Source organism: Melanostigma gelatinosum (assembly GCF_949748355.1).
Source record: "Melanostigma gelatinosum genome assembly, chromosome: 19".
Lineage (NCBI taxonomy): Eukaryota > Metazoa > Chordata > Actinopteri > Perciformes > Zoarcidae > Melanostigma > Melanostigma gelatinosum.
This window is the reverse complement of record NC_136652.1, coordinates 8,383,331-8,402,601: the sequence shown is the minus strand read 5'-3', so window position 1 is coordinate 8,402,601 and position 19,271 is coordinate 8,383,331. Positions and strand designations below refer to the sequence as shown.

Here is a 19,271-nt window from a genome sequence, read left to right as displayed (position 1 = left end):
TATTCTTGAGATATGTCATTCTAAGGTAAGTTAGCTCATTATCACACCTGTTGGCGATGAGTTAATGAGCCAACACGTCTGAGCATTAAAACCAGTGGTGGAGGAGGTACTTAGTTCTTCTACTTAAATTAAAAATACTTTGTTACAGGTAAAAGTCCTACATTCAAAATGTTACTTGGGTAAAAGTACATGTTGGGCAGAATGGTCCCTATCACGAGTTTATATTATTATATAATGCTATATCCAATTATTGGAAAATCAGTACTGATGAGAACCGTACAGCATTTTAACTTTTACTTACCATCACTTTTACATACTATAGGATTGTTTATTCTGTAGCACAGTATCATATTTTATAAATTGATCATAAACTAGTGTAAACTGTAAACTAGTAACGACAGCTGTCAGATAACTGCAGTGGAGTAAAAAGTACAATATTTCCTCTTGACATGGTGTGTTGTAGAAGTATAAAGTAGCATACAATTTAAAAGTACCTACAAATTTTACTCAAGCACTGTATTTTAGTTATTTTTCACCACTGATTGAAACTGATGGAGTAGTAGTAGTATTGTAGTAGTGGTCCTTAGTAATATTTTTACAAAAATAATTCACATGAAAATGAATAAATAACGATGAGGCATTAAATTAAAGGGGAAACACCCAAAGGTGTAGACTGAAGCTTTTTATACCTTGTTTTTATGAAAAACCGATTGCCTGCTCTCTTCAATTTCAAACAACCTCTGGATACAGTTTGGAAGCAAATCAATTTGTGCCTTTAACTTCATAAATGCAGTTTTAAGATCAACTACATCATGACATTTTAAAGTATTTAAGGTAATAAATAGAGTGTGGGTTGGCTTGTAATAATCTGATAGATTTATTTCTCTAGCATGAAAATGTTGGTTTTGTGTGTTTCACCATACCTCCACACAGTAAGTAGTGTATGGAACTATAACCTACAGCATATATAATGCATTCTGATGCAAGATATCTTTAGTTTTATGTTTGTCTATTGCAGTGGTTTTAGACATTTTTGGCATTGTTTGCGCATTTTAAGCCTAGAAAACGAATCACTCCATTCTGTCCCATGTTAGGGGCCAGCAGTAGAGATGTCTCAGTTGTCAGCTGAAGATGAAGCAGAGTTGCAATCCCTGCTCAAGCAGCTTCTGAGAAGCATGAACGACCGGATCTCTGGCGCCCCGTCGACCGAATGTGCTGAGGAGATCCTCCTTCACTTGGAGGAGACTGACAAGAACTTCCACAAGTAAGAACACCAGACTCGAATAATAATACATTTACTTTAGAGTTCTTATTTAAAAGTTATTTCTGTTTACATGTAATGTACAGTATATATCCAGTAGGTCTGACTCCGTCATTGCTCTCTTTTCAGTTATGAGTTTATCAAGTATCTCCGTCAGTATGTGGAGAGGTCATTGGGGACTGTGGTGGAGGAGGAGACCAAGAACTTGACCAGAGGAGATGGACAACATGCTATAGGCTCAGGTCACGACACCCTGATCCATGCGGTCACCCAAAGTACCAGAGACTCAGCTGAGTGAGTGTCGCTCAGACTCTGAGCTTTGTCTCCTCTGTGTTCTCATTCATAGATACAAATTTAGTTTTGTGTGAATTGTGCTAACATCAGAAATCCTTTACTGTCTCGCTGTATGATACTTATTTTCAACTTAAGTGTATGCATATTTAGAGTCTGTTTATTTTGAGGTTATGGACAATAAAAGCTGGTTTTGATTGAATATGTGGATTTCCTCCCAACTATTTTCCTCTTAACCCTAGAGAGAAAGAGAATCTTAATTTCTTACTCGAAAAAACCGCCACTGAGGCATTGTTAAGTTGGAGTTTAGCTAAACAATTATTCTGAAAGTAAGTGATCCTAATCAGACACTGATGCACTTTCTCGCTTCATGCCAGGTACCAGCAGATGATGCAGCCCTTGAAAAACTCCATGATCATGGTGGTGGAGTCTTTAATCAACAAATTTGAGGAGGACCAGATGAGGAAGGAGGAGATGCACAGAGAGAAGCAGCACAGTCAGTCCAACAGCCAGTACACTGACAACTGCTCTGACAGCGACTCCTCCTTCAATCAGGTGAGAGATACAGTATCGCGTAAATGGTCAAGATAGTATCTCAATCTCTGGATGGCATTCGTCGCCATTGGTGTCCTTGGGGGAGTTTGTTCCTTTCCATAGCAGACTGTAGACTGAGAGCTCTTTTTCATTTTGCTTTATGATGCATCATAATAATTTGTGTTTCATCTCCATTGTCCTTTATAGAGTTATGCGTTCATCAGACAAGAGCAGCTGCAAGCTTTGGCTGAAAAACTTGACCCCAGCAGACCCAAAGAGGTAGAAGGTCTCACTTACACAGACATTATGATGGTGTACTGTAAATAAATGATTTTATTTTATCCTACGTTCCCATAATATTTTTAATTTCTTTACTAAAATACAATATAATTGACTTCTTCAGGCTTCTAAAAATGAAATTTATAAAAAGATCCTTTGGTTGAACTTTTTTTTTCCAGTAGACATTAGTGTAATAATCAGGCGTTTGCCAATTTGTTTCACTTAATTCATTCAGCCTTCCATTATTTTTTGCTTTTGGGAAGGCATCAGAAGGGAACTATCGGTTTGCCAAAGTAATTCCCAATTCAGAGATCAATGAAATATGTGGATTTGAGAGCTGTTATTTCTGTAAGTCGACTAGTAAGTAATATAACTCGGTAGCCGGCATCACCATTCTTAACCCTGCCTACAAAGTTGATTTATTTTGTTGCTAACAAATAGCCCTCAATGGGCACACCAGACCTGTCTGCTCAAAGAGGCCACAAAATCTGCAAATCGCTGCTTTGTAACGTGAATATAATTCTCAGTGTAGTCCAGGTGAAGTGATGTGACTCTGTGTAGGTGCGCTGGGAGGCTCTGCAGGCTCTCTGCTGTGCCAATCCGTCTGATGTGCTGAGCTGCGAGAGCTGGAGCAGCCTGCGCAGAAATCTCTCTGCAGCTCTGACCGACCCCGACCTCGGCGTGAGTCCTGAGCAACCTAATCTACAAATTCATAATTTACAAATGAATCAATAACAATCATGTAGATTTCATGAACAATTTCAGGCTTTATAATGAATGATAACAAAGAAAGAAAACAGAATGTTCATCATCCTTCGTGTCATTCAGCCACACCAGAGAAAACAAGACCACACTGTTTTCCCTTAATGATTGGTAGCACATGTGCAGGCTGCTCTCTCAGTAGAGGCTGTACATCTTGTCTGTAATAATCTGGTTTAATTTCCTCTCATTGTACTTTCTTAGAATTTAACATTCAGATATCAGTTTGACTGTGTGTGTGTGTGTTGATAACGTATGTTGTGTATCTCCATCAGGATAATGTGCTGCAGTTCTTTGCTAAAAGCTTCTCCTCCTCTCCGCTGAATGTGACACGAGAGCTCTACACCAGCTTGGGTAGGCCCTTCTGGATGGACTGAGTGCATGAGCACCACCTTCATGTTTAATCTGAACAATAGACAGTGGTTCACAATCATTTCAGTTAAAATAAATTACATTTTAAAGGGTCAGTTCCTCTTTATTTATGAAGAAAAAATATTTCCCAGCATACTTCTAGTGGTACCATGCAGATACTAGTTTTAGATTTAGATTTGATTTTGAAATATTAATTTTTTCTATCTGGCATACAGTTTTTTATTTTTAAGAATGTTAAAGGACAACTTTGATATTTTACTCTCGACTATACTTTCCCATGTATTTGTGTCAAAGTGACTACTCGGGACAACATTTTTTGAAATTGGTCCGGTGTTGAGAGATTGTTTTTGCCGCTGACAGGCTCAGATTGTACCTTTCACTTGATCGTTATTGTGTCGAACCAAGTCTCGTACGGAGAGTTCTCGTTCTGAAATCTTGCGTTGCATCGAGATTGTTGAAATTGGCTACATATTCAGCCATGACATTGAAAATCTTGTCGGTATCACCAAGCAACGCTGTAAGTACTCTAACACAGACGTAAATAGTTGGTGAGTTACACTGAGCGATGACATTGCTGCTCGTTTAGCGGCTCTCGCTCAATACTGGACCAATCTCAAAAATTGACGTTCCCATTAGTCACTTGGGAAAAACATGGGAAAATAGGCTCTAGGTCGGAAAATACCAAAGTTATCCTTTAATTCTTTTGTATGGCTAAGTTAAGGATATATGCACTGTAAATTGATCATGTATGTGCTGCATTATGTATACAAACACCAATATGATCTTGCGTGTAATACAAGATTTATGATAAGTATATTTTGCCTTTTGATGTGCAGCTAAAAGTGTGGAGTCAAGTTTTGTGTCTCAAAAGCGAAGCTTTCCAACTGGCTCAGCCTCCATCGACATCAACAGACCTGAGATCAGTCGTCTTCTCAAACAGGTACAGCGTGTTTTGTCTTACAGTATTTAAAATATATCAACATACGAATACATTACAGCTTTCTAGCTCTCCGTCTGTTTTGCCTCAGATCCGATTGATGAATGACTTTCAAAAGGAGGTGACAACTTTTTGGATCCGCCATCCTGAGAAGTGAGTTTTTACCCCAACAGGCCTCTCTCCTGATTGAAACATGAACAAATGTTGAATACCAGTAAGATTTATGTTCCGTATGCTGCAACGGTTTGTTGTTGTTATATTTCTACCCGGCTTTAGATATATGGAGGAAGTTATAGAGAGCACCCTCTACCTGCTGTCCTTCCCTCACGAACATGGCTCAGCCTCACCTGGGACAGAGAAAGCCTTGGAATCCATTCATCTACTGGCCTTACTGGATATTAAAGCAACCTGGTTTATAAAGTGGATGGTGTGTTTTGCAAATCAACAGGCATTTTTGATTTGTGCAGATTGCCTTTTTGTATATTCACTACTGTGTTTATGTGTTGCTCAAAAGAGTCTTTCTCTCTTGTGCATGTACTCTGTCTCATATATTCTCTTTCATCCTGATCTGTCCTCTCCCTCTCTCAGCATGGATGCTACAGTAGGACTGTGGTTCTCAGACTCCTGGAGAGAAAGTACAAGTCTCTGGTGAGTGATTCACTCCTTAATCAATACCTCTCACTGACTCCTTTGTACTTCTGAAACGTTTAGCACTGTAGGGAAACAACCAACGAAACAAGAATGACATTTCTTTTCAGAGGGCGTTCAAACCCACTGCCTCATTTTGGCACCAGAAAAGATTGCACTGTAGATTGCATTCAAGAAAGATGAAACTGCATGTATTAGGAAATGGAAGGAATCTCCATCAAAATCAGCCACTAGATCCCAGCCCTAACCCTGCAAAAGTACAAATTGAGTTACTCTTTGAGGTGGATGATGATTTTCCCCTTCTGTCCTTGGGCCTCAGAAAAAAAGCTGAATGTGCACTAGTTGTTACTGTACCATGACACTGGATGTAATCAAAATAATTATAATTAATAAGTAATGTTAAATACCAGCATGTAACTTTTTTTTTCCCCGCTGGGGAAGCAGGAAATAAATTTCTTTAGGTTTGAAAGTTATTTGAGATAATGTAAGTAGACAACTCAACAAAATAGAACACATAGGTCTAGTCATTTTAAGATAATATTATTATGCTATTCGTGTGTGTGTGTGTAGCTCACATAGCCAAACAGAGCTCAATATTGGAGTCTTTGAGACAAAGGGGCACAAGAGTTGAGTGTCACATCAACATTCAATAATTGATTGTTTAATCCTGAACCTCCCTCTCAACTCTCACGCTGACTTTCGAGAGGCTTACTGTGGAATCACCCCTGAAACTTTCCCTAAAGTAAATGTCAATAACTCTTCCAAAGGCACTGTAAGCCTAAACTACTCTTGCATTGCAGTGCATTAAAATTCCCTCCAATGCTACAGGACTTAGATTAAACCAAACCGTTCGAGCCTTAAAACTCTCGATTAAGAGGGTCGATGAGAGGAGGTTGCATTGACATTCTGTATGAATTCTTCAGGTAAGCCTGTGGTCTTTGTTCTGTTCATAGCAACAGCCACACTTGCCACAGTAGTCGTGATTTCATTCAGACCAATCAGGTGTTCGCAGAAACCACAATAACATGCATTTTTTCATTTTTCACATTTTCAGATTGTTGCGGCCCTTCAGCAGTGTATCCGTTACAGTGAATCCTGTGAATGTTCCACAAACGAGACAACTGATCCCCAGTCAGCAGAGCAGCAGAGCACTGGTAAGTAAAACAGTCTGTAAACTCGTGATTTCTCCAACAGGTTCATGTCCTTTCTCAGGCATATCTGAATACCAATTTCCACTCTCACTCTCTGTGGTAAACATCAGCACATTTGCAGTAATGGTGATTTAATGTGTCCTGTAAAAAAAACCCAAAAAATAATGCACTCAGGCTGAACTACTGTGAAAGCCTAATGAGAAAGTAATGCTTCATTTGAAGCCTGTGGGTGTTAAATGTATTTGTACCTCGACTTTGCATTCATTATTTAATCCATCTCCTGAATGCGCACATGCTGTCCCTGCTGTCATTAAATCACAGGGATGGTGAGAAGAACAGTTGACAGAAGAAATAAAAATGAAATGAAGAGAAACAAAAGATAAACCAAAAGATTTATTTCAAACAAATAATAAGAACAAAAAACAATAACCAATAAAATGAACAGTAAACATGTAAAGCAAATTCTAAATAAACAAATACATAGGCAGAAGTAAACACTCCTACCCCTTTCTATAACTTAAGTACTGAGCTTCATTTTTTTTTATCACATATCCACAGAAATGATCATCTTGATATATAAAAGTAAACCATAAAAACAACCCAAAAACAACGTTAATTACAGAGAAAATAGAATGATGGAAGGTAGAAAAAGTACACTCGATGAAAGTCTCATCAAACCTTTTTATTGTTTCTCTCCTGGCTGTTTTTATTGGCAAAGAAGAATATAGAAAGCATGTGAATAGCAGACTCGTCCTTTTATCATCTCAGCAGTCTAGATTAGGCTGTCTGTCCTGTATGTGCCAACTGCAAATGTCGAACGTTAAAGGTACCCTGTTGAGTATTTGATTTGATGAAATGGTATGGGATAGTACATTTGGTAAAGAAGAGAGCATGATGTCATTGAAAACCATCTCGCTGCACATTGAATTGTGAAAATGTTATAAATGAGAGCGACTATAACAGTATATGGGAAGGCCAGTGTCTGTTTTATCTGCTGTAAGCCAGCTGGCTGCTCGAGACGGAACATATTGACCTTGTCTTGGATGAGTGGAGATACTCCGACACGCTGTCAATGATACACTCCTCAGAACAGAATTTTCTTTTTTTCTGAGCTGTGCTTCTTTTGGGATTTTCTGCACCCACAGGCACTGCAGTCTTTTTCATTTTTGTCTGTCTCATTCAGATATGAAATATAGTTTAACTGTCTGTCCGCCACCGCATCAGAACAAGGGCATTCTTCACTGTTTTATGAATATTCGTTCAGTTTATATTTTTGTTTTCATATTCGACTGAAACCACAAATAAGACAAACAACATCTTGACAAAGAATAGTCGGTCCCGGCCATGCACGCTGATTCTAGCACTTCACAACCTCTCTTATGTGTTGCAACACTACTCAATGTTTTGTACAGTTGTACAGAGTTAGCCGTCGGATTGTGTTAATTATGTTTCAGGTTCAGTCCAGAGGAGTGTTTACACAGGAAACGAGCTGGAATATGCCTTCTTTGTCCACTCGCTGTGTGTCCTGGGTAAACTCCTCATCTACACCAATGGCAGGAAGCTCTTTCCCATCAGAGTGAGCAAGCACAAAGGTACAAAACTAGACTGTTCTGTAAACAGTTTTAAACACCTGTCACGAGCAAGTGGGGCATACTATTTAATATCCTACATACCTATTTCACTAAATATCAGTATAAGATTTTTACTGTAGATGTTTAATTTGACTTTTTAAGAAATATGCATGAGAAGACCGATACACCCTCATATCTGTCCGTTAAATATGAAGCTATATTCTTCAGCGGGTTTGTTTAACGTACTGTAGCACAAAAGCTGGTAACGGGGAAATAGCTAGTGTGCCTCTGTCCAAAGGTAACACAATCAGCAACTCTAAAGGTCACTCATTAATATGCTGTATCTTGTTTGTTTAATCTGGCCAATAACTATTCCAGCACATACCTCTTGTTGTTTTACACTTATGTTTTTATACAGATTAAACCAACGAGATATAATGCATTATTTGTGGGTGGAGCTTTTTGTTACCTTGACAAGCCAGGCTAGCTATTTACCCTGATTTACAGTTCTTGTGCTAACTTAAGCTAACTGGCTTTATAGTTACCATAGAGACACTAAAGGGTGGTATTGATCTCCTCTTCTAACTCGGCGGTTAAGCATAGTTCCTTAAAAATGTCAAACTGTTCCTATAAATGAATACGTCACTCACAGAATGAACATTGTAACACGGGGTGAGTAATTGATACACAAATGGTGATTTTGTGGGTGAAGTGTTTCCTCAATGTCTAAACCTTGTAAAGAGCTGAATCCTGTTTATTGTCCGTTGTTGGCAGCTGCAAATCGTAAAGGTATTGACTCATGGTTTAGATGAGTGACGTGGATTGTCCTGTGGAAATCGTGTCCTAAGTCATTTTTTTAACAAAATGATCTCATTGGAATTTGTATGATCAGTTTGAACACGATGCCACTCCCTCCAGTCTTAACAGTGACTTTGTTCCCTCCACCCATCTTAATCACTAAAGTTATGTAATGGTGTGAGTGACACCTAGGTAGGTCACTGCTCTTTACTCTGCTTCTTCAACCATTAGTGACTCTTATTCCAAGGCATTCTGGAGGCAATCAAATCATTGACGTCAGAGTAGATTATATTCATCATGAGGCCCACTATGTGCTTCATAATATGTGTCAGTTCCTATAAAAGTTTGGATTTTTATTTTTATTAAAATGTTGTCCAAACATGTTTTCTCTGTGATTTGTTTTGTTTTAACTTTGCCACGGTGACAATTGATCTTGATAACTTCACTGTTACTGAAATTGTCAGTGCTCTCTTTCAGATGGAAAAGAAAGACATTTAAATATGCTTTTTTTAGTCAACCATTTAGGTCTGTGTCAAGAGTTCCAGACACTTTTTGAATGTTTCCAGGTCACAGAGAGAATCTGAAGTCCACTATCCTATTCCTCAGCAGGGTTTTCTTTACAATATGAGAATTGTGTCTTGTGCTGCAAGAAGAATACCCAGATAATACCCACTACTCATCTGTCCTTAGCAACATGTACATTCGCATTTACATTACTATCATTTACCTTTCTGATTCATCAATTAATCATGAAGGCTCTAAAATGTCCAAAAATAGTGAACGATACGCAACACATTGTCTTCGAATTTGTTCTTTTTACAACATATTCAATTGATTAAGATTTAAAACTTGATAGAGCAGCTCATCTTTACATTAGAGAACCTGAAACCAGCAAATGTTGGATGCTGTTGCTTGATAAATGAAACAGTTTAGCGTTTATCAAAATGTGGTTCAACTGTAATATGTCAAAGTATGTGTTGCACGATATGATATATAAAGCCCATTTAGACATGCTTGTGATAATACTACACTGTATGACGCTGTATCTTTCACTTGTTGCAATGACGTTCAGTTAAATTACAACACACATGATGCGATTCATTTATTCTGATGGCAGGTCATTGTTAAACACACCAGATACTAAAACTCATCCCGGACATACAATTAGGAGCCGACTGAGCAGCAAGACGATCCTTGTTATCAAGGTCACCAAAACTGGACACGGACCATTTCCTTCCCGGCATATCGGCCACTTTTTATTACTGTCTCCGTGTACTCTGAGTGACTCGACTGATTTTCTTATTTATCTCGTCCTGTTACAGATCCAGTCAGCCTGACAGACCTGGTAGTCATCCTGATTAACATCATGTACCAACACCCCAAACCTCCGCACAGTGACCCCTCACACACAGGTGGGGCCCCACGCACTCACACACGGTTATAACCATGACACAGTTTAGGCTCCCTCCCTGCTTTCTGTGGGGACTGAAGGAGCACAGTGACCCTCCCTATGAGGCGTAGCAGCATTCCTCGGACCATATCTTTTATCTCTTAACCTTGTACTGAGTCATGCGGCACTGTGGTTGTCTCCTGGAAGACCTTGCTTTATTGCCCCATTCGTTCTCTAGAATTACACTGCAGCAGTTTCCCTGCCAGTGATCAATAGTGTCCCCTACCTTGACTTTGTCAGATGAGGATCATCTCTTTTGGCTGCTGCAGAGAGTCACGCTGAGCAAGTTGTAGATTTATTTTAATATTTTACCGGCACGTTGAAGATCGTCTACACCAGTTGTGAGAGGATATTCTAAACAGTAACACAATGCTACAGAATGTAATGTCAGAGGATTTAAGTATGTGTTTTAGATTTTTATTTATTTCATTTAAATCTTGAGGAGGCAATATTTAAGTAACAATACATTAACTTTGTCACACTATCAAGTGAAGATGAATATTCCCAAAATGTTTTCAAGAATTATGAGTGTGTTAGTGGAGGGAAACATATCGTATACTTAAGTTAATACTTGCTCTACTTAAAGTATCAAATGTAAAATAACTCATGAGGCAGGATGACTTCTTTCACATTGTAAAATGATTATGTATACTATAATATTGTTTTATAGTTACCGGTGCCTTAATGTGCAAGCAGCATTTTAATATTGGATTTAAGACTGCATACTACAGAGTAGTTCGACAATGGCAATGTGGAGCGGCGAGCCTCACTGTTGAGCTGTGTTACAGTACTTGAGTAAATGTACAGAGTTATTTTCCATCATTGGAGTGTGAAGTATTGTCAGTCAATGCTTGGTTTCAAGTTCACCTTTTCTGTCCCCATAGAATCATGTATGAACCTGTGTCCAGGGTGATCAGATTGATACTGGACATATAAGCAAAATGCATCAATCCAAGTTGAAACACACTCACACTGACGATGTATAAATGTAATATGTGTCCAGTCTAGAACAACTGACAAAACTGTCTTGACAAAATCTGATTCCCAGGATATCAACAAATGGGCTACAAGCACGACAAAGCGTTAAATGTCAGTTTTAAAGGAAAACAATGGCAAGATATATCGACATGCAAGTACTTCATTGAAACATGTGTGTGTTCAGACTCCCTGTCGCCCAGCTGTCTGGTGATGGAGGTGCTGTGGATGCTGTGTGAGAGGACCGAGTGTGCTGCAGAGTGTCTCCACCAGACCCCTGTAATAGAGACACTGCTGGCTCCTGTTATAGCTCTGCTCAATGGACAGCAGGTGAAACACCAGCACGAAGCATATTTGTTTGAGTAAAGATGTGAGTAGAATAGACCACGTATAGGTTTGCAGATGCACACCACAAACAAGATTATTGATTCATGAATACAGACACATACAGAAAGTGTTTAGTGTCAATCAGCCGGTTAACTGCATCACAATATCATTGCATGTTAAGAATAACAAAAAGGCCATTTATATATTGTAATGCCTTTACAAATGATCCTTGACAAGCCTGTCATGTTGCCGTGGACCCTTTCATATCACAAATGTGTTGGTCTGTAGCTTTCTTGTTATCAAAATTCTGTTTTAGGGACTTTTACAACCTGCTACGATTAAAAACGAGAGACAATCAACACTTACTTTTTAGTTTTTACCTCAGCTGTTAAATGGTCGGTTTTAAAGATGATTTGGCAACTTCAGTCATAATAAATTCTTTGGCCTTTCGCCATCATTCTACCGTCCATTAACTTGATTTTTTCCCCCTAAACAGTAGCTCTAACTCAACATTAAATGCATAACATCTGCCTTCACCATATTTCCCGAATGTACATCTAATCCCAATCTCGACTATGAATGCAAGGTCTGTAGCCAGAATGTTATCCTAACCTCAACCTCAAGCCATGTTTTTAGGCTTGACTCCAACTCGACACCATATTACTTGTGATTCTACTCATCTCTGAAGCAGTTGGGTAAATTTGTCTGTTTATTCTCTACGCTTTGCAGGCCAAGTTAAAATCTCCAGCAGCAACACTGACTCTCATCGCTGACGTTCTGGCTCGCATCGCTAACACTGACAGAGGATTAGCTCTCTTCTTATATGAGAAGAATCTAGTCGTAGCCCACAGTGAGAGGTGAGATGGTGCGATTGGGTTAAACACACTGCCTTTTTTTATCTCTGATGTTAATGAAATGAATTACATTTTTTTGACTTGGCAAGAAGACTTTAATCTCGAGTTAAGTCTGCATAAGAAATCCTCTGCACAGTGAGCTGATTAGACCCAAGGATGCTGGTGTGTCACTGCGGTTATATCTTTGATCTACTCCAGTCCCATTATAGCAAAAACTGAAGAAAAAAAGTGTGATTTATTAAAGATGCTCAGGGTCACTCTGTGGCCCCACGTTAGTTTAATATTTTGTTATACTTGGTTGACCCTGAACAGTCTGTCCAACCTGAAACAACAGTTCGTTCGTTGTGAATTAGCAATAATACATTCACCAAGACTGAAATCACTGAGTGCAAACTGTTTTGACGAATGTCCTCTAGTCTGCCATTAATTATTTTATGTTCCTCCTCTGAGAAATATGTTGTAAAAACGAGCATATAAAAGTATAATGAGACAGGGAAAACAAAAGCAATACAAATGAGTTGCTTGCAGTTACATATAAATACTACAACTACTAGCATTAGAAAGTATTTGACATTTAGAAAACAGCTAAAAAACAGGAAGGGAATGAACTTAAAACTCCCCAAACATTTTGCGAAGCAAAGTAGCTCGTATTAAAGACATGAAATTCTTGTACAGTTTCGCCCGTCAACGTATTTCTCTTCGTCTGTTTCCCCTCTCCTCTGCAGAACCTTTGCTGCTCATGTCATTGTGCAGTTCACTCTCAGGCTGCTGGAGAAGGAGCTGTCCTCACTGAGTGAATCCGACCCGTCTCATACATCGTGTGGAGCCTTTATCTTTGTCTGTAGGCAGATATACAACACCTGTGAGGGTTTGCAGGTCCTCCGACCCTACGGCCTGCACAAGGCTGTAGCTGCTGCATGGAAAAAGGTAGCTGCACTTAATTCCTTAGTATAACACTGTTCAAACTTTCAGATTCTTCATGCTCAGTGACTTAGATTTTGAGTGGTTAAATAATGGCCTGATAAAAGACATCAGTGGTTTTAGGGTGACTGTATCAGATACAAAAAAGACCTAACACTTAGTTATTGGGGAAGTATTCGGTTTGATTTCTTAAATGCATCTGATAATTTAAAAGTTTTAAGTAATTGATGCAACAAAAACAATTAACATATTAAACACCAAATTATTAATCGTATTTGAAAACAGTTTAGCATTAGAAAAAAGTGTTTAGCATCATAGTATTGGTGTTGCTGATTGTTTATCACAGGCTGATTCTGCGGTCTGATAAAACCGTTGTAAAACGTGGTAGATAAAGGTTCTATCTGAATCATTTATTTCTGGAATATCTAATGGAGGGGTGTCCATGTCTAATGATCAGTTTCACTGGCTAGAATACTCGTGTCATGTTTCATTTGCCTGATGAATGCCGTGAAGGAAAATGCCACCACTGCTTGCAAATGGAGGGAATTGACTAACCATTGTAATCTGCTCCATTTAATCTTTAGAATACTGCTTTTGTCCTCCTAATGCATCAGAATACCTTTAGTCTGTACTGACAAACAAAACTGAAAATGCAAAAACTCAAAACAGACAGTCGAATCTGCAACCAAAACCGAAAATAACTCCTGCGACAATACATCTACAGAGGAAACAGAGAAAAGACAAGTAGTGAAACTGCTTCTCACAGGTAGGAGACATCATTACTGTCAGCTAGGTATCTATAATTACAGCATACAGTCCCACATCACATATTACCGCTCCTTTTTCCATTACATTCACTTCACAAATGTACTTCTATGAGACATTGTGGCATCAGTATGCAATCAGTATAAAACATTTTCTCGCTCACTTCCTGCTAACTTTCCTCCAGTGTGTGTTAAATATTAATTATCAGTCTGCACACACTGCGCTGTCTATGATGTCTTAAATCAAAGTCTACATCTGTTTTCGTTGTGTTACATAATGTAATGATAATGTTGACCTCATTCCACCCACTTTAAAAAGACACAAACATGGCCCCCAAAGTTTGTGGGAGGCATGTGATTTTAATGAGTTTACAGGGTAAAAAACAGTTCAAGATTTGATTGATTAGAATGACGTCTTTGACCCTGATTTCCAATGTTGTCCGATGGCGCTAGAGGGTTTGTTAACGTTCGTAGTGTTAATACACCGAGTAAAGGAGATACATTCAGTCTGATAGTGTCCTCATTTAGTTTGTAAAAGATGCAAATAACATACAATACTAACATACAGTCGGCATTTTTGAAAATACAGGTTTATTCCATTAAGATTTTGAATAATTCTTTCAAGCTGAAATTAACAAAAATAGTAATTTTTATGATTAAATGATCAATTATAGATATTACAATATCTAGAATATGAAGAAGTGTTGTGGAATATTTCTATGAAAAGTCGGGAGAAGAGTTAAAGTGTCATCAAATCAATGTCAAATGAAACAGAGTCTGGATGAACGATCAAAGTTGTAATAGTCAATTTATTTGCTTGCAAGCAAAGAGAACACTGTCTCACAGACACATCACGTCATCTGCAGGAGGTGCTCTGAATAACACAGTCAGATGCATGTCTTGCAAGCAAAGAGAGCACAGTCTCACAGATGCATCACGTCATCACGTCATCCTTTTACCATCACACATCACATATACATACAGAGGGTCATGCCCTTCAGCTGATGCTCATCAGGAAGTACCGTAATCTAGACCTCTGTGTGTCGCCGTCTTTGAAGACGGAAACAATGCACAGGAAAACAGATAACAAGATAACAGATAACAAATAACAAGACACCTGGATGCAGAACTGATAGAATCATCCACTCAAATAGGTTTGGTGCCTGCACAGTTAAAGATTTACATTCTTTAATCCTAAAGCATAAGACGATGACATATTTTCCCATAACAGAAGACAAAGGCTGAATGTCGACCAACAGCAATTTACAGAGTAAAGTGAGAGTCACAGAAAATAAGCAGCGAGGTTAAACAATGTATGAAATCAAAATACAACTTAGTTCCAAAATGTCCTACGTGCACCCAGGAAAAGTCCATTATCAATCTGTAGTCTTTCAGTAAGAAAAAATAGGTAACTATTAGGGGTGTAACGACACGCATATTCGTATTGAACCGTTCGGTACGAGGCTCACGGTTCGGTACGCATGACGAACCGAATACGTTTGAATTTTTTTTTTTTAAACCTTTATTTAACCAGGTAGTCCCATTGAGATTAAAAATCTATTTTGCAAGATGTAAGTAACAATTCAAGATGTAAGTAGCAATACAAGATGTAAGCATGATGTAAGTAACACTACTACATAACATGAAGGAGCAGTTTTTGTTTTTTATGCTTATGTGTTGCTAAGAAGACACCCCAGAAGATGGGTCACTCAGGTATAGTTCCATCATTGTTCAAAGTCAAAGAATAACTTCATGATGTTAGTTGTAATGAATAAATATATTTTTAAATCAAGTACATTTCTCTGGCATTTATAGTTTTCTACTGTACCGAACCGTACCGAACCGTGGCTCCACTGTATCGTACCGAACCGTGAATTTTGTGAACCGTTACACCCCTAGTAACTATAGATACACTTTACATTTTCTTTCTTTATTTCTAGACCAGTTCCTTGTCCGAAAGGGTTCCAACTCCGGTACCTGGAGCCACCGCTGGAACATCCACCCACGAGCTGCAGAACATGTGAGGCCATTTTAAATACTTTATTCTGACCCCTAGAATTAAAGTAGTGATTAGTCACAATGCAGCTATTACAGAGACTGATTATGGACATTTAAAGACACAGAATGATGCTTTTCCAACCCGTTGTCCAGCAACTTAAAGACATAATTATCAGAACTTCATTTGGAATAATTGTTTTTGTATATAAACTGATTTTGGAATACATAATTTAAAGGCTCCTACAGTGAGCTCGTTTTCCTTGTCAAATATGACTGTAAGCTTATATAGATAGCGCTGCAGCTTACTCGCTCTCTCTCTCTCTCTCTCACTCTCTCTCTCTCTCTCACTCTCTGACTTTGGCACAGGCTCATCTGGGAGGAGACGTTGTTGGACAGCCTGCTGAACTTTGCTGCAACTCCTAAAGGGCTGCTGCTGCTCCAGCAGACAGGAGCCATCAATGAATGTGTCTCCTACATGTTCTCTCGCTTTTCAAAAAAACTGCAGGTAATAACAAACCCTGTACAACAAACTGTATATTTTCAATTTGGCAATTTTCCATCATAGAAAATAATAGTGCTCAAATTTTTTTCTTTTACTTCACAATTTGTATTTATTTATACCAGTAGGGCTCTACCGGATGTCTTTTCTTTTTTCTTTTTACATTTGAAGCTTCTATTGAGGATTTTCAATAAAGCTCCAAATGTCGGTCATCATATTTATTCCTCAAACTAAATCCTCAATTTAAATAAAGCGATTCCTCAGATTATTAAAGTTAGTCTTTTTTTGTGAAATCAACTGTCCTTAATGAATAAACCTCATCATTGAGTGCCCCCCTTTGAATACGGTAAGCGGATGAGCAAACAATTTTTGCCTGCAATCTATCTTTAAAAAAAATAAAATTAGACTTTACAAGCCTCAGTGGAGCAGTGAGGGAGTTAAAGTACTTGCTCAAGGGCACCTCAACTATGGTATTGAGGTAGCTACACTCCTAATTTCCTTCCCCACCCAGTTTCCCATCTTGCAATCCAACAAGTGCTTGACTTTGCACCAGCTGATGTAAGGAATTCCAGATGTTGACAGAATCATTTAGTTGTAAAAGCGCTGCTAGATATCCAGTTAAACGTTAGCCAGATAACCGTTGTGCCACCTTCAATCAAACAGTGGGACTTTACTGCAGGGGTACTGATCAGCATTGATGCTGATATAGTTTGATGAAACTGTTTCATCACCTTTATGGAAGCCCTGAAAGACTTAACTTCGGCAGTGGTTCGGTTTTTAATCCTTCTTGATCACATCAATGTGCCACTTTGACTTGAGCTACAGTAAGCCAACCCTGATGCCAGGATGCCGGATTACAAACAAATTCATCACACACGCAGACTGTTGCATCAAGTACATTTATCTTTATCGAATTCAAATGTAAAATCACCGTTTGGCTTGGAGAAACACTCCTTGATGGCAATAGATCACACCGTATCGTTGTTTTATTTGTTAACACACATAGATATAAGATATATGTACATTTGAATAAATAATGAGATAGTAATATAATGTACAGCATGCATGCAGTATTTCTAGGCTTCTGTTTCCTATAATGTCCTACTCTCACAGAACATAATACATTTTAAAGCCTTTTATTCATTATGTACAACATATTTTCCATTATTCTGAGGGCAAACCTTAGCGGATCCCCCGTGGGCTACATTTAATGCCATTGTTTACGCCCTCTTGTAAATGCTTCTCTCGTTTGGCATTTCACTTTGATTATGTAATGTAATGATATTTTGTCTTATTTAGTCGGGACATTGTGTTGTAATTAATGAAGGGCCTGCACCCGCAAAAATCAATTTGCAATCAGATTTCTCCTCGGTGTGCTAAGCTACATCATGAAGTGCCTTTTCAGGATTCTAGCAGTGTCATAGCAGAGTTTGTTTACTGAATCATAAGTGCCACAATTATCGATTTCTTGTCCAAACTTCTCATTCATTTTTGATAATAATCGAGTAATGGATATGTAGTAAATATTTGGGGATTATGGGATTTCTGTGTGTGCTTTCTGTAGGTGAGCCGCTGTGAGAAGTTTGGATATGGGGTGATGGTGACACAGGTGGCAGCAACTGCTCCAGGGGTGGCTGCTTTGCACCGTTCAGGTACTAAAGCACTCACTTGTGCAAACAAACACTTTCCAACATTTTGTCAGCACACAACAAACAACCTGGGATACAAGCCCGTATGTATCACAGTTGGCATAGAGCAGCCCAGGAAGCAACTTCTTTTTCAAATAGTTTGTGACGGGATAAGTGGATGAAGAAGGAGCAAGGGGAGGTGTTAACGGTCAGGTTCTTCTCAGGATTAACACAGTCTGACAAGAAATGTCAGAAGCCACCCTTGAAGCAGCTGTACGATATTTTGAAACAATCAGTGAAATAATAATGATCTCAATTTAACCCAGACAGACGGATCAAACAAATCCATATCATAACTAGTGGCTTGGTGATGTGTTGCAGGTTTTGTCCAGGCACTGGTAGTAGAGCTGTGGTCTGTTCTTGAGTGCGGCAGTGAAGATGTTGGGGTGGTCCATCCCAAGCCCACGCCCATGGACCCCATAGACGGGAGCTGCCTTAAGGTATTGTGTGCGCGTTTGTGTGTGTGAGTGTGTGAGAAAGTCAAAATTGATGTATGTTCTGAAATAGGATAAAACTGAATTAATTGACTGAAAATGTAACCTTATGTGTCTCAGCTCAAGCTCAAACAGGACTGTGTGGGCAGTTCACTCCTAGTTTACAAGTGTTTCAAACCTTGAGAATTATTCCTCCTTGCATAAGGATGACCTAGATTTGGTTCAGTTTAGGACTGGATCAAACTTTCATTTGAACCTCAAGTGTGTGTGTGTGTGTGTGTGTGTGTGTGTGTGTGTGTGTGTGTGTGTGTCTGTGTGTGTGTGTGTCTGTGTCTGTCTGATGCTGGCCTCTGACAGGAGCCAAGTCGTCTCTCTCTCTCTCTCATTGAAACTGGCCAAGTGAATACGGACAGCCAGTGAAGTGTGAACTGTGACCTGCCACTGGTGACTGTAAAGCCTTGTCAGTGGGTCAGCTGCTAGGTTGCATGCATGCAGTCAGACCTACAAGTCCATCTCAGCCCAAACTGTTGCAAGCAGAAAAATGTGCAGTGAGATGATGTTAATGCCTAAACAAACTAATCATGTCGCACGGACTAATTACGGCTGGCTTTTTGGCAAATTAGCTCTGATGTACGCATAGTTGTGTGGTGGCTTTGAGGGCATTTTCACCTTTTGTGAGTTTAGAATTTTGTTCAATGTGTTCGATTCATTTATGTGTTGGAATACATTAAAAACGCAGGCAGATGATGACACACATTGA

General features: G+C 38.9%; 1 protein-coding gene across 1 annotated transcript in view; it reads left to right on the top strand.

The window, feature by feature from the left end:
• Nucleotides 1–1,109: 1,109 nt before the first annotated feature.
• tbc1d32 (TBC1 domain family, member 32) overlaps nucleotides 1,110–19,271 on the top strand; it is a gene marked incomplete at its 5' end in the record, with an annotated part of 62,802 nt that continues 44,640 nt past the window's right edge. Inside the window, 20 exons of the mRNA XM_079290641.1 lie at nucleotides 1,110–1,264; nucleotides 1,391–1,555; nucleotides 1,930–2,107; nucleotides 2,294–2,365; nucleotides 2,927–3,046; nucleotides 3,400–3,478; nucleotides 4,333–4,436; nucleotides 4,525–4,586; nucleotides 4,710–4,860; nucleotides 5,022–5,081; nucleotides 6,136–6,235; nucleotides 7,687–7,824; nucleotides 9,924–10,013; nucleotides 11,214–11,356; nucleotides 12,083–12,210; nucleotides 12,933–13,134; nucleotides 15,833–15,912; nucleotides 16,257–16,395; nucleotides 17,954–18,041; nucleotides 18,399–18,517. Coding sequence (XP_079146767.1) covers nucleotides 1,110–1,264; nucleotides 1,391–1,555; nucleotides 1,930–2,107; nucleotides 2,294–2,365; nucleotides 2,927–3,046; nucleotides 3,400–3,478; nucleotides 4,333–4,436; nucleotides 4,525–4,586; nucleotides 4,710–4,860; nucleotides 5,022–5,081; nucleotides 6,136–6,235; nucleotides 7,687–7,824; nucleotides 9,924–10,013; nucleotides 11,214–11,356; nucleotides 12,083–12,210; nucleotides 12,933–13,134; nucleotides 15,833–15,912; nucleotides 16,257–16,395; nucleotides 17,954–18,041; nucleotides 18,399–18,517 — 2,373 coding nt within the window. The remainder of the gene's footprint in view (nucleotides 1,265–1,390; nucleotides 1,556–1,929; nucleotides 2,108–2,293; nucleotides 2,366–2,926; nucleotides 3,047–3,399; nucleotides 3,479–4,332; nucleotides 4,437–4,524; nucleotides 4,587–4,709; nucleotides 4,861–5,021; nucleotides 5,082–6,135; nucleotides 6,236–7,686; nucleotides 7,825–9,923; nucleotides 10,014–11,213; nucleotides 11,357–12,082; nucleotides 12,211–12,932; nucleotides 13,135–15,832; nucleotides 15,913–16,256; nucleotides 16,396–17,953; nucleotides 18,042–18,398; nucleotides 18,518–19,271) is intronic.